Raw genomic sequence first — 14497 nt, 5'->3', positions numbered from 1 at the left:
AAAAGGTTAACCTCGATCCAAATATGGATTATGTGGAAAAGAATCGGATGTGCTTTTTAACCTGTCACAGATGAAAAGAAAAGTGAACTAATGGTCGTAAGTCAGCGTTTGGACACTGACCTGTTTGGCATTGCCGACCCAGAAGGTGACATGATGAAACTTGACAAACCTTCCCCTTACGTGCTAAAAGGCAAAAGTACAATGGAAGAAAATGAAACAAAGTATCCAACAGTTGAAAGACTCCTACGGGTATAAAAACACAACACTTTAACGACATGTTTACGTTCTTTATTCTTTCAAATGTTAGTTCAACTAAAGACTTGTGTTAAAAGCTCGTATTAGCTGTAGGCTTAGAATAATTCATTTATTACAACATTCTTCTTCTGCAGAACGAACAGTACTGTTAACACTTCAAACCACATCACAGACTCCTGTCCGTCGTCAGAGGCAGCTTTAATCTTACCTTCTCTCCTTTATCAGTGTAGCTTGTCTGAAAAGAAGGAAAATATAGACATCATCACAACGTTATTCTCAAGTGCTCAGACCTACAGTCAATAGATCTCTGGTTCTTATCCACTAAGGAGATAATTATCTCCTCAATCACTCAGCTGTGAGAATATCTAATGCCTACTGAGAGCACCTGCTCATCATAATTGAGTCTCTTACCATGCTGTGATTGTAGATGGGCCACAGTTCAGAGAAAAGAAAGATCAAAATCACAGTCTGGCCGGTGGGGGTGCCGATAAGTAGTGACTGGATGACCAACTGTGATTGGTCCTTTGGGATCTACACCCACCTGTCCGCCTCCTGCTGCACTTCAGCGAAAAAAGTTCAACAGTAGAAGTTTGATCATCTCTCCTGAGTCCAATCAGCAGTCAGAGCCTCAGTCGTCATATACAACACAAACACACTAACCTCAGCATAGCGGTTACACATGAGGTACAGATGCTACACACACTCTAGTGTGGGGTATGTTGTGACTCATTACAACTTAAAACAAAAGGATGCATGCAGAATGTGTAGAACTGAACTGGGAGCGCGCAGCACTAAATAATAATGCAGTAATCCTGCCTAATCCTGCTCTACACCAGTTCCTCTGAGAGCCCTCTCTTCTTTTCACCACCAGAGGGTGCAACATGGCCTGATTTAAACAGATAAGCGATCATGTGCTATACACCCAGTAAGAAAATTCAGAAATGTCTACGAGTAAAGGAACTGGTTTTGAATAATTAATAATTGTATTATTATTCTGAGTGATTACATATTCAATCTAGACCCATTCATTTCCTTTTCATAAGGACTCACACATTTAATAAGGACAAAAACAGGCTGCAATCATGACTTCCACAAGATAATTACAACACCTCATTCTTTCTTGTTTTCAGTGTGCCCTGGATCATCACAGTGTCTGGCATATCAAAAAGCCTGATAATAATAATAATAATAATAATAATAATAATAATAATAATAATACATTTTATTTATTGAGCGCTTTTCATAATTCTCAGAGACACTTTACATTAAAATCATCATATAAAAGAAAGCTATACACTAACATTTTAAAACACATAATGACAGCAAAATGTGCGCACGCGCTGTGTGGCTGTTGACTGGTAATGGAGAGCATGTGAGGTCAGGTCCAGGCTGTTACAGACAAGGCTGGTGAACAGAAATAGTGCCTGGCCCCGCGGCTACAGTGCTGTAAACTGCTTGGGCATGCCAGATGCATGTCCCACTGAGTGTGTGAGAGAGCTCCACGAGAAAGATGAGGATCCTGCAGTTGACTTAATTGTCCGACAGGGTTTGCATAGATGTCACTTTGTCCACATGAAACAAAATCAATGAGTAATAGTCTATGTTTAAATAAAAAATATATTGATTGATTAATTGTTTTGTTCATTAAATGTCAGAAAATAGTCAAACATTCCCATCACTAGTTTCCAGAATCCAAGTTAACTTTCAGATTGCTTGCTTTGTCCAACCAACGGTTCCAAACCCCAAGATATTCAATTTAGAACACAAAACAGGTTAAAAACAGCAAATCAGCACATTTGAGAAGCTGGAACCAGATTGGTTTTGATTGGTAGATGTGAAGACTTTTTCTAAAATGAACTGTGCCCTTTGTTTCGACCTCCCTTTCACGCTTCTCTCTTTTACTTTCGTTTCCATTACCACTTATTTTAATGTTTTATAGATCACTGACATCTCTGGTTCAACTCATTTACAAAGCTGTTCCTTTCAGTTTTTAAAAATGAAGCCAAAGTCTTGTATAGTTTTCAATAATTGACAACCCTGCCGGGCTGTGACTGCTATAACAACGCGTGGTTGTGCGCACGTACCTTGTGTTTGTGTGTATCCAGTTTGTGCCGCGCTGTGATTTTCTATTGGTGCGCGCCAAGAGCTGTGTGGCACCTGATTGGCTCCGCTGTGGGTGTGTGCAAGTCATTTGCTTGACTGTTGTTAATCCTAATTGGCCGGTAGGAATTATGTAGCGCTATTGGTCTATACTACTCAGTGTCGTTCTTGGCTATTGGCTGGCGCTTTTGTCATCGCAGAAGAATGCGGAAGTCGTGTAGTCTACTGAGTCACCGTTGTGTCAGCTGATTCTCTCAGAGTGAGTAACTCGATTTCTTTTTTAAATTTAAGTAACTTCCACGTAATGTATCGTGTGTGACATGGTCTAATGCCGACATGTTTGTGTTGGACGTGTGGACCTTGAGCCGCTTTCTCGTTTTCTGTTCGTAAAAGAGCGAATTTTACATCCAGTATCCGGTGGCTAGCATCATGCTAACGTTTGCAAACACTGCACGTACATACACGCACACGCACACACACACTTTCGGTTTGTCAACTAGTCGCCTCCTAACACAGTGCCAGTCCGTGAGGCTCTCGTGCACTTTCACTTTCACCTTACGTGTCGTTAAACTTTAGCCCCGTGAGTCACACCTGTTGTGTTGTCACGAGTCAAACACAGCACCTGTTCTTCTCTGCTCTGGTGGAGCTGGACATCTCTAGTTAGAGCTGTGGTTTGGTGAGCGGTAGGTCTACCCTGGAATCCCCCACTTGGACTTTTATTTTATACTTTCTTTTTTTAAATCCTACCCTCGTGGAGATTATACTGTTCCGAATAATGTAGTTTGGGAGACTGTTGTTGTGTCATGTTGAGACATATTTCCAACAATCAAAGAAAACTAATCAAATCTAGTGTTTTGTCCACCCCATTTACAAAGGTAGTGGAAAAAGCTGATGTTAAGAGCTTTGACGATAGTTGTGTGTGTCAGACTTATCTCTTCATAGCTTCACATAAATGTCCTCAGATGATTACTTTGAAGGATGGAGAAACTATTGCAATGCCAAAACCATGTGTTTTGAATGTCTCTCACCCTGAACTGTAAACTTTATGCATATGTTAAAGGTCTTAGCTGGTTCCATGGTATTCAAAGTGACGCAAGTGGCACTGAATGTGTTTTTCAGAATCGCATCACTTTTCAGTTATTCTTTGATGATAATTCAATTTGTATTGTATTTTATCGCGTGTGTGTGTTCTGTTTTTCTGCATTAATTTGTTTTAAAACACCCAAGCATCTCCTCCACCGGGGGATTTATTTCCACAAGCATCACCTGTAAACTAGTGTCAGATTGGTGATGAAGGAGTTGTGGTACGAACGTTTTGGATTTCAATTTGTTTTCTTTCTTGCTGATACAATTTCCCCAAACTTTTTTTTTTGCAAAAGCACAATGATCACAAAGGGGCAGTTGCAGCCTGGGCGTCGTATGTTGTGTGTGTTTGTATGCAGAGGGGAAGGACTTCAGACGAGGTGCACTGGTGCGTGAGTTATACCACCAAATTATGCCTTGAGAAAGAAATAGCAATTTACTCACAACGTGATAACCACAGTGATAAATAGTGCGAGTGCAGTCGTTTGAGGAATAAATGTTGATTATTAATAAAGTGCACTAAGTGCGTGGCTAATATGGAGGATTGCTGGCTGATAGTGCTTCAGAGCTGCCCGGCTTTTTTGACTCTTTTGGCTTATTGTTTTGGTTTTACAGAAACATACTGTGTGGCTCAAACAGCAGCAGGTGCCTATTTTTTAGCCAACAAGCTCTGCTAAACCCACTGTACACTCTTTCCCCAGCACCAAACTGCACACAAAGTGAGCAACGCACAAGCGAGCATCTAGCGAGAGATCCAGAGAGGTTTCTCAGGGCTCGGTTGAGTCCAAATCGGAGCATAAAGGAGAGTAAACAAATGACTTGCATTCATCAGATGGCCAGAAACACAATAACTGTCCATTTTTAGCTCACATGTAAGCCATCACAGCGTTGTAAGCCAATGATATGTCAGGTTGTTGCAATAGAGACGGAAGGAGGGAGGGAGGTGTGTCATGCACTGGATTACAACCAGTATGTGTTTGGGAGACGGAGACTACTGCCACTTTTACAAAGCATTGCTTTAATTCAACCTTTTGTAAAAGGGGTAGACAAAAGTTTCAGCAGAAAGTTGTACAGAGCACTGATTCAGCACTTTAAACAGGTAAGAGAAGACAACTTTAGGAACACCACTTTTGAGTCTAGAGTAGTATTTTCGCGTTTCTTTTTTGGTGGAGCCGTGTGCAAAAGGGGGGTGTGTCTGGCAAAGAAAGTGTCGGGAAGTAAAACGAGAGCACTAAACAGCGAGAACTTTGATCCAGTTTCAAGTTGTCCTTGTAATCGTGGATTTATAGTCGAGTCCTAAACACAATAAAGTGAACACTATGTCCATGTTGTGTCTAGCTGTCTGCGGGTTACTCTCCATATCAAACATGCTCTGAGCTGCCTGACTGAGCGCGGTGCAGTATCGGTGTCATTTAGTGACTGACGGTGAGTATTTCTCCGTGTTGTTTATTGCCCGTGTGGAGCACCTTTTCGGTGTGTAGGAGTTCTGTGGAGTTTGTCCACGTCTTGCTTCGCCTGCAGTTCTCAGTTTGGCTGCTCATAATCTGATGAGGAATGTTGAGTTTCCGTTTCCTGTATATCGGAGGCTTTCCCGTCGGGGTCCGGTCAGCTGATCCCCTTCAAGGTTTCCACCGCAGCGTCACACTTCACACATGCGCGCGCTTGTCTGTCTGCAGCGCGGCATGCGTGGAGTGTGTTTACATTGACTTGACCTGATTTGTAGAGAGCACTCCTTGACCTTGTATGCACCACACTCCTCTGAGAGCTTGTATTTTATTTTATTTATTTTCGCAGTGGGTTGAACGATAAAATGTGAAGTGCATCCATACTCAACCAAGGAAGGTTGTTTTTTTGTAATCCAGCACGTTAAGCAAATCACACACACTCCACAATCGCCCACATGCACACAATCAGGTCCACACACACACACACACACACACACACACACACACACACACACGCAATGTCTGAAGTTAGTGTGTTTTTGTGTTTGCAGGGGCCATCGCTGGCACAGCAGAGCCCAGTAGACAGGAGGAGAGGGAGGGATCGGAAGAGGAGCGCCCAGACCAACTGTCTACAGCCCTGGCTGGCAGCATGGTGAGCCAGTCCCTCTATATATTCTTTATGTTGTACTCTCGACACCCTACCTGCTTTCAACGTAATGGACAAGCTGGGACTTTTTCAGACAGGATATTGCACAATAAATCTTACAAGCCGAAAAGAAGCACGGTGTTCTGAGACACGTTTACCAACAGGACTCAAAACTTTTGTCACTTTTTTTTAACTTGCCACAAATGTGCATGATAATTTAAACAATGTATCTATTTTCTAATTTACTTTTTATTTTATTTTTTTTTGTATTCCAAATATGATACGATACTTTATAATATTGTAATGTTCCACTTACGAGTCGGAGACAGAGTGAAGTCTTTGCAAGAGGTTTATTAACACAAACCGTCAACAATAGTGCCGAGCTACTCCAGCGAACGTTATCGGTCTTCGTACAGTGTTTTCATCAAGTCTCTTCTTCATTGGTTCCGGTCTAACAAACTTGACTAGCTCCCGACACAGAACAGGTAACCCCCTCCTCCCCTCTGCTCTACCAATCACAGGCACGCACCTTGACTAATGTGTACAGTGCGTCCCGTGATTGGCCAGAGAGAGCGAGGTGACAGCCTGACTCCTCTACTACCAGCTGTTACTGTACAGGGTCGCTACAATATTGAAAGAAATACAGAATCTTCCACTCCGGAAACAAAGTGTTCTGCTTATCAAATGCATGAGTAAGAAGAACATTTCTTTTAAGAGGGGACAACTTGTCCATGAGCAGAGACGTTGGGTCCATTCCTCCAGAAGCCAGTGAGGGAATCATGTAACTGTCGCTAAATAAGCGGCTCATGCTAGTCGTTCATGGTCCCTGCACATATGGAGGCTGGGATCTTTTGGGTACGTAATAACAATTTAGCTACAGTCAGCACTAAACAGGGATTTGTAGAAAACCAATTTGAATGAGTGAAAGTTAATCGTCCAGTAGTAGTTTCCTCAGCAGCGGTTACACCTTTTATTGCATTGCTTCATTCAGGAACAGGCTCCTGCATCAGTAAACCTGTTGCATAGCAGCTAACAGTCTGTGATGTAGCTCCCCGACACACATCTCCTGTTCACATGGAGAAGCTTGTGGTGAATCAGCTAAATGACCAAAGTGTGAAACCAAATGCTTGCGCTGTATGTCGGCGTCTAACCAAGAAGCCGGGGCATCACTCTGCCACAGTTAAACACTGAATCTGGATCTGTTTATTTCTGCCGACCGCCCTCTAGTGGATATCTGTCTGTTCAGCTCCCGAGCAGATCTAGGCCTCAATGGGTTTTGTATTACGTAATATTGGCATGAAAGTAATTGGTGCAGAAAGATGGAGAAATATCTGCGCCGCTTCAAGTTTCCGCATGCACTGTTTGCGTTTGGAAATGCTGAGTCTCACATTTTGCTATACGTGAGACGAGCAGCGGTTTGTCTAACAGATGTGGGCCTTAGGGTTGTAATTACACTGAAGCATTCAAACATGCAAAACTATTTATAGGTCACAACTCTACTCACATTTTACAAGAGCACTGCAAGCTGTGCATTGTATTTGAAGGTAATTATTGAGTGTATATGTTGTGGTTTGATGACTGTCTCTAGGCTCAGTTTCTGAGAGCTTAAGAAATGTACATAGACACAAGTACTCTTAATTGGATGTTGAATGCAAATTCCCCTTCAAGTTTAGCATCAAATATTGAAGATACTTTATGTTGTAATTTGCGTTTTGAAACCGATGGCACCATCACACTGTATAACTTTGGAGAGAGCCCCGAACACATGATTGCCGGTTCCCTTTCACTTTCTCAGTGAACGCACACTAAATGTGCTTCAGCCAAGATACACGGTGCTTTGAGAGGGGGAAGCTTTGACCAGATGAATGGCAAATTCCTCTTGAAATGAATGGCCGCAGCTTTTGTGGGACAGAAATAGGAAGTGTAACAGGAGGATGTGTGTCCCGAGGTTCTGGTCAACGGGCTCCACAGACTGTCACCGTGGCCGACTGCCCAGCTTCAGGCCTCTTTTGTGGGACACGCAGTCGAGCTCTGGGCTTTAATTGATGGCAGGGTCTGATGAACAAATACTGTTCCCATCAAGGCACATAAAAGGGGAACGCAGACCTGGGCTCGTCCTGTGTCGGTTTCATACCATTCTGCTGTCAGTGCACTCAACGGTGAAGTCTGGTGTACTGACCAGAATACGTTTCTACATCGCTGCAATTAAATCAATGGAGACCACCAAAAAAACATATTTGAAGTTAGTCTGTGTTGGACAGATGCACAGACATCTGCATTATTTGTATACAACATGAAAATAGGTCATTTTTAAGTGTCCACAGCTATTGATGTTTCTATCTCTTCTCTGTTGTTGTTGATCTGAGGGTTATTTGCTGAGGTGGGATTGTGAGACATGTGTTCCACAGGTAATGTGATCCCTTTAACCCATCTTGTGAAGCAGCCTTTAATTGCTTCCCAGCCTCCAGTTCTTTTTTCCGCTGAAACAAAACGGGAAGTATTGAATTCATACTGGCGTCCATTCATGCTGCCGCATTGTTAGCGGGAGAATGCGAGCATGGAAACTAGGACAAAGGGGTGGTTTTACCCTGCCCACAGGGCCCACAATGCATTGTAAAGCTACCTTGGTGGGGTTGTGGAGACTAGTGAGAGAAGCTTCTGTGTCACTGCTCCGCATATGATGTTACCTGCTCCCATAAGGATGCCGTCACTTGTGTGTGTGTGTTGTGTGTGTGTTTTTTCCAAAACGCACTAAGCAGACAGCAGAAGGTCTCTGTTAGGGTTGTAGTTGAAGCCAGAGGGTTCATTCCAGGTTGTTGTGGTTAATGATTTGTATGTCACTCTCCTTCACGGCACTTTGGCTTCAGATGCTGTTTGACGCTGCTCTGGTTCCTGACGTCTGGGTCCCCGTTCCTCCTCTTCAGTCATTCAGAAATAGTGATTTCTGTGTTGTCTGTGCTGCAGAGCTCTTTTTTTTGTCATCGCCTGTTGACCAGAGCTACTGTATGTGTGAGGGGGTTTTGCTCTCCAGTTCAGTTACATGGGTGAGCACTTGAGGCGACTGTGGCTCAGTGGTAGAGCGAGTCGTCCTTAAATCAGAGGGTCACGGGGGAATGACGGTGTTAAAGAGCTTTGAGTGGTCGTAGGACTAGAAGAGCACTATACAAGTCCATTTACATTGTAGTCATCATATTGGACGGCCTACATGTTAATGCTTTTAATACAGCACTATAAGTTGTGACTAAAAACTCTGATTTGTCAGTTAGATGTGCGACTCTGTCATACAAATAGGACGCATCACAGACTGCTGCATCATTTTACCAACAAAGTTATTATGATAAACACTTGTTTCCAGCAGATTGTAGAATAGTTACAGGATATGTCTTATATGATTCTTGTAAAAGCCCCCAAAAAAACCCTTCTTACAGACACTTAAATGTGTGTGTGTGTGTGTGTGTAAATATCTCCTGGAGTTTGAATAGCTTCGTATAGTCGCCTAATGCCTCCTAATGTATTATTCGTGTCCTCTTCTATAGCCGTGTGTCAACATGTGGGCTGACACTCTGCGTCGGTGACTCGCTGTCCTTTCCTAAAATAAAAACTGACACGAGGCCAAATCTGGTGCTCACTTTTGCGACCAGTTCTGGCAGGGCAGGGGGAGGGGGAGGGGGGGGTTGCGAGCTCATTAAGGGGAAAAGCCCACCACACTTCCAAACTTGATGAGGTTGCACTTGTCCAGGATACGACATTTGTCAATCTTTGGAATTTTGCCAAAGAAATAAACACTTCAAACGGTCCCGCATCACAAGACGGAGAGGCCGGCATAGCTGCTACAGTCCGTCTGCCTCGCGCTCACACAAGCACATGTTCCCTGATAACACACGTATACCAGTACGGGTGTTTTAGTCAAGCCGGTATCTTGTTTTGGTGCTTACGTGCGATGCGTTAAGGTTCATTTCACTTTATTTCTCTCTGGGATAATGTCACGGGTCACTGGTTTACCATGTGACATGGAAGTAAATCTGTACGTTGTGGTTGATTTGTGGAAGTGCATTTTATAGACGCAGAGTCCATTTACCTGATGAGATGAAAGTCATACTGCACACGAGTGCAATTCATCATAAGGCTCTAGCTTCTAATATAGTGCCATATTATGCCAACTTATTATAAGTTTAAAGATGATTCAGACTAGGCATTAAAATATGGTGACGATTGTGAATTTGGATCGATCAAACCTGCATGAAATGGACTTTTGTTTGTTTTGTTCAATAGCCAATATCAGTGTAGCGTAGAATAATCTAGAAACACGTAATTATCTTGAGTGCATTGTATTGATGGATGCTATAACATTAGCAAATGTTCCCATGATTAAAGGGTTAAAATGCAAACCTTTTCTTGCTCAAACAAACTCAAGTACAAATAGGTGCAACTATAATAACAACTAAACCGCCAAATAACGTTCGAATCACAAACTAATGCAGTTTCATCGAGTTTCAGTTTTCATTTACAATAACTGCGGACCGACAGTAGATACTGATCTCAGAGCAGCGGCTGAGGGCCGTGCAGGGAAAATCTGTTGAATATAACGCCGACACGTCTTTCTGTTGCATAACGATTCCCCTGTGATTTGTAACATCCATACTGAGTTGCTGTTGATGTCCTGTGCTATGATGGTATCTGTATTTTTAGTACAGCAGAAACCTGAATTGTCTGTAAATTCAGTATTGATACATATTGTGGGGGCCTGTGCATGCACTGTAAAATAAGATGTAGGTTTTACATCTTGCTGATGGCTGTAATTCTATGAAAATCACAGATATCCGTTATAAATGACCCTCTGAGCAGAAGCACTGTATAGAAATACAAAGTCATAACATTAGTGTACTTCTTTTGTAATTCTACACATTATTCAGGACCTATTGCGTGTGTCACGTTATGGTCTGTTTACAGCAGATCGTAGTTTTAATGATAGCATTACCAGTAGGTAGCACATTTTAACAGTGGCTTTGTTAGCCTGGAGATGGAATATGTAGCTACCATTTATCTTCAGCAGACTGGACTACTGTAACGGTGTGTTTACAGGTCTCTGTAAAAAGTCTGTCAGAAAGCTGCAGCTGATTCAGAACGCTGCAGCTCGAGTCCTCACCAGGAGGGTGGATCACATCACTCCAGTTCTGATGTCTTTGCACTGGCTTCCTGTCCAACAAAGACTTGACTTTAAAATCCTGCTGTTGGTTTACAAAGCACTGAATGGTTTAGGGCCAAACTACATCTCTGATCTGCTGCTACCTTATGAACCATCCCGACCCCTCAGGTCGTCTGGGACCGGTCTACTTTCTGTTCCCACAGTCAGAACTAAACATGGAGAAGCAGCGTTCAGTTTTTCTGCTCCACATATCTGGAACAAAGTCCCAGAAAGCTGCAGGTCTGCTGAGACCCTCAGCTCATTTAAATCAAGATTGAAGACCTTTCTGTTTGCTGCTGCCTTTAATTGAACCACATTCAATTAATATATTAATCAATTTCCTGCATTTCTGCATTTTACTACTGTATTTTATTTCTTACACTGTTTATTTAATTGTTTTTAAATCTCCTTTTCTTTTGCCTTATGTTTTGATGCTTTTAATGGTTTTATGTGAAGCACTTTGAATTACCTTGTTGTTGAAATGTGCTATACAAATAAACTTGCCTTGCCTTGCCTTACCAGTACAACCAGTATAACTGCTCTTACAATGACTGTCAAGGCGTGTCTAGAATCCAGGCACAATTCAGTGTGTGCACCACCTGACCCTACACAGCTTTAATATCAGGTGCAGTCATGGAGATGTATGAAAGGCAGTGGGAATGAGTCTCTTCCAGCTACATTTGAATTGACCTCTGAGACGAGTGAAACAAATATACTTGGATGGTTTCTTTACATGGATTACACTCGACTACAATAAATCATTACAATTACAGCACCCCCCCGCCCCCCCAGTAGTGAATCCTATTTATTAGCGCTGTGCATCCAGCCTATGCTGTGTGTACTACGTTAAACATGTTACATAATGTGTGTTTGTCTGTGTGTGTGTGTGTGTGTGTGTGTGTGTGTGGGGGGGGGGGGGGTCATACAGCTGAAGGAGTGTCTGTCACGACTCTGCCGGTTGGGGTAAGAGGGGGAAGGGCTGTCCCCCCCCCCCCCCCCCCCCGTAGTGTAATGTTCACTGTATGCATCCTATACACTGACCTTCCCTTGTTTTAAGCACTATTCACTGCAAAAGACGCGCTGCACTTGTGTGTAGGACAGCGCTACAAAGACACTCAAGAGACAGGTGAGGGTGAATTTCTCTCTGTGTAATGCTGTGTCACTGGAGATCTCTGCATATTCTCCTCAGCACCCTCCCTCTGTCCTCTGCCACGCATTGTCCTCCTGCACTAGATCAATTGCTGCCAATGCAACGCCTTTTGTGATGGGACACTGTCCCGAGCCCCCCGCAGGGGTGTCTCTCTGTTCCCCTGTTTGTGTGTGCGAGTTTGCTCCAGGTTGTGTGCCGTGTTCAGCATAGCCTGTGTGCACGGCTGCTAGGTACAGTGTGTACCCTTGGGCAGGAGACACAGAATACTGCAGATGGTCACATGGCGCATGTATGGCGGTCGGAGCATCTTCTGGTTCCTGGCGGTACACTAAGCTGTGCCGCCTTGTTGCTGAGGAACACGCATATTTACGAGGGGATGTCGGTGAAGGGTGACCGAGGAAGGGGTGGGGGAGGAGTAAAGGATGAGAGGGAGAAATGTGAGCATTTGAGAGAAAGAGAGGTAGATGCGCATGCAGAGGGTGGAGCTTAGCATCAGGCAGTTCCCTCTGTCTTGCGCTCACTCCTGCTCTCTCTTCTAGCAGTTCTCCCCCCCCATCCATTCGCTACATGGGAGACGGCACATCTGCAGTGATTTCATCACTTTAGCTTTCTCCTCATCGCTCAGCTCATCGCGTGGACTACCGCTCTTGTTTGTACCTTTTTTATGGACCATCCTCCCTCTTTCAGCACTGCTGTCAGACACCAGCGTGCTCTCTCTCCCCGCTCTGGGAGCGGTGGGGGGGGGGGGGGGTGAGGTGGCTTCCTGAATGAGAGCCGGGACTGGCGTGTTGGCTCACCGCAACTTCTGAGAAGGGGGAACGGGCCAGAGGTGCGGAGTGGGTCGGGGGGTGGGGAAGAGGGTCGGCAGGAAGAGGGGTTCGGACCGGTCGAGGGGTGGACTGGCTCCGGCAGGGAGAAGGATGGTGATGCCGGCTCCTCGTGCGCTGCTCGTGCTGCTGCTCTGTAGGCTGTGTGTCGTCCAGGCACAGCCCGGCCTCTCCTCGACATGAGCTTCACAGGAAGGGTGTCCTGCTCCATGCTCGACTGCTTTGTAAGTCCACAGGCTTTTCATCTTGGTGGGGTTTTTTTTGTTTGCGACTCTAGTTTGTGATGGTTGTATCAAAAAAGCCCTCCCTTACCTAACGTGTGTGTGCATATGCCCACCGGCCGAACTCGCGTGCGTGCTGCAGTTATTAGTGAGAAACTCACTCCACATATTTTCAAGCGTGTGATGATGAAAAGCTAATCCGCTCCTCTCATCACTCACCTGTTGTGTGGAGGACCTTGAGCTGCCGGTGTGTTGATTGGCAGGGAGGGCCCGTCAGGAGTAAGATGTGTAAAATGTGTGTGTGCTGCTGAGAGCGAGCACATTGTGCAGTCACGGTCGCAGCTTTAGAGTGATGAAGTATGTTGACTGCAGCGGAGGACCTGCATCTAGCACTATGTGCTATGGGGATGCTAAGGAGATAGAGGACTAGGTGTTTCTCTTAGTTTGCATCTTAAGACAGAGTGGGGAGAACGTTGAGGGGGGTCTTAGCCTCATGTCCCTGGGTCTAAATGATCTGATGATTCAGCAGTTAACTGCAGAGCTTTTCAGTCATGTCCACTGTCTGGGCCTACAGCATCAATTGGTGGATTAATAGGCTCTTTTCAACAAAACACATTTTTTCACGATGCCAGATTTTCCATATTATTATTTTATATATATATATATATTTATTTATTTATTTTAGTGTACTATAAGACTTTCCAAACTTCGTAAAAACATCACACATTTGTTTCTCATTCATATATTTAGTATTGAGATCATTTTCTCTGAATTTTCTAAGGATGACAAAACTGGCATCTTATAACTGGGAATGTTTTTATAGTAAGAAATGCTAAATGTCAGTCCAATAAAATGTTCAAACTTCAGCAGGTCTGATTTGTATAAAACTCAAATGTTCCTCAGTAAAAACGTAGATACTGGAAATGTAAGCTACACACCAAAGGTCTACAGCCAGGCTAGCGGCTCTCCGCACATTTTTGCTTAGTGCTAGCATAAACATGCTGACATGCTGATGTTTAGGAGATGTAATATTTACCATGTTTACCATCTTGTGTTAGCATCAAACATTTGTTAATTATTACTTGACACAAAGTACAGCTGAGGCTGATGAGATATGATTTGTTTTGCAGTTGTTTGGTCATAAACTAAGGAATTTTACTAAGTTAAATTCCAGCCCGATGAATGCGCTAGATTCATCCTGAGTGGGACATAAATGTGCCAAGTATTACAGCAATCCATCCAGTAGTTGTTGAGACATTTCACTCAAAATCATAAATGTCATCCTCAGTGTGACACCGGCGTAAAAGTCAGGAGATCACCTAAATCACTGGCAACCATGAATGTCAATAGAACATTTTGTGCCAATCCATTCAGTGTATGTTGAGATGTTTCACTGGATGAACAATTGAGGATCACCAGAGTCGGTAGGATTCATTATTTGGGGACGATGACTGACGATGATCCAATAGCTGTGACATTTTAGTTTGGACTAAAGTGGTGGATAGACTGATTGATGGACATTGTCAGTCATAAAACCATGCCGCTAACATGGCAAACAATGTTGGCAATAAATGATAACATTAAA

General features: G+C 43.7%; 1 protein-coding gene across 3 annotated transcripts in view; it reads left to right on the top strand.

The window, feature by feature from the left end:
- Positions 1–2569: 2569 nt before the first annotated feature.
- mtmr4 (myotubularin related protein 4) overlaps positions 2570–14497 on the top strand; it is a 42927-nt gene continuing 30999 nt past the window's right edge. For 2 of the 3 annotated variants that reach the window (XM_079284057.1, XM_079284056.1), the window contains exon 1: positions 12782–12915. In XM_079284057.1, the coding sequence (XP_079140183.1) occupies positions 12871–12915 (45 nt within the window). In that variant the 5' untranslated portion in view covers positions 12782–12870. Of the gene's footprint in view, positions 2615–5434; positions 5536–12781; positions 12916–14497 lie in introns of those variants that run through there. The other variant, XM_079284058.1, reaches the window with a different exon arrangement.

Source organism: Melanostigma gelatinosum (genome assembly GCF_949748355.1).
Source record: "Melanostigma gelatinosum genome assembly, chromosome: 14".
Lineage (NCBI taxonomy): Eukaryota > Metazoa > Chordata > Actinopteri > Perciformes > Zoarcidae > Melanostigma > Melanostigma gelatinosum.
Note: the sequence above shows the minus strand (reverse complement) of the source record. Positions and strands in the feature narration are given on the sequence as shown.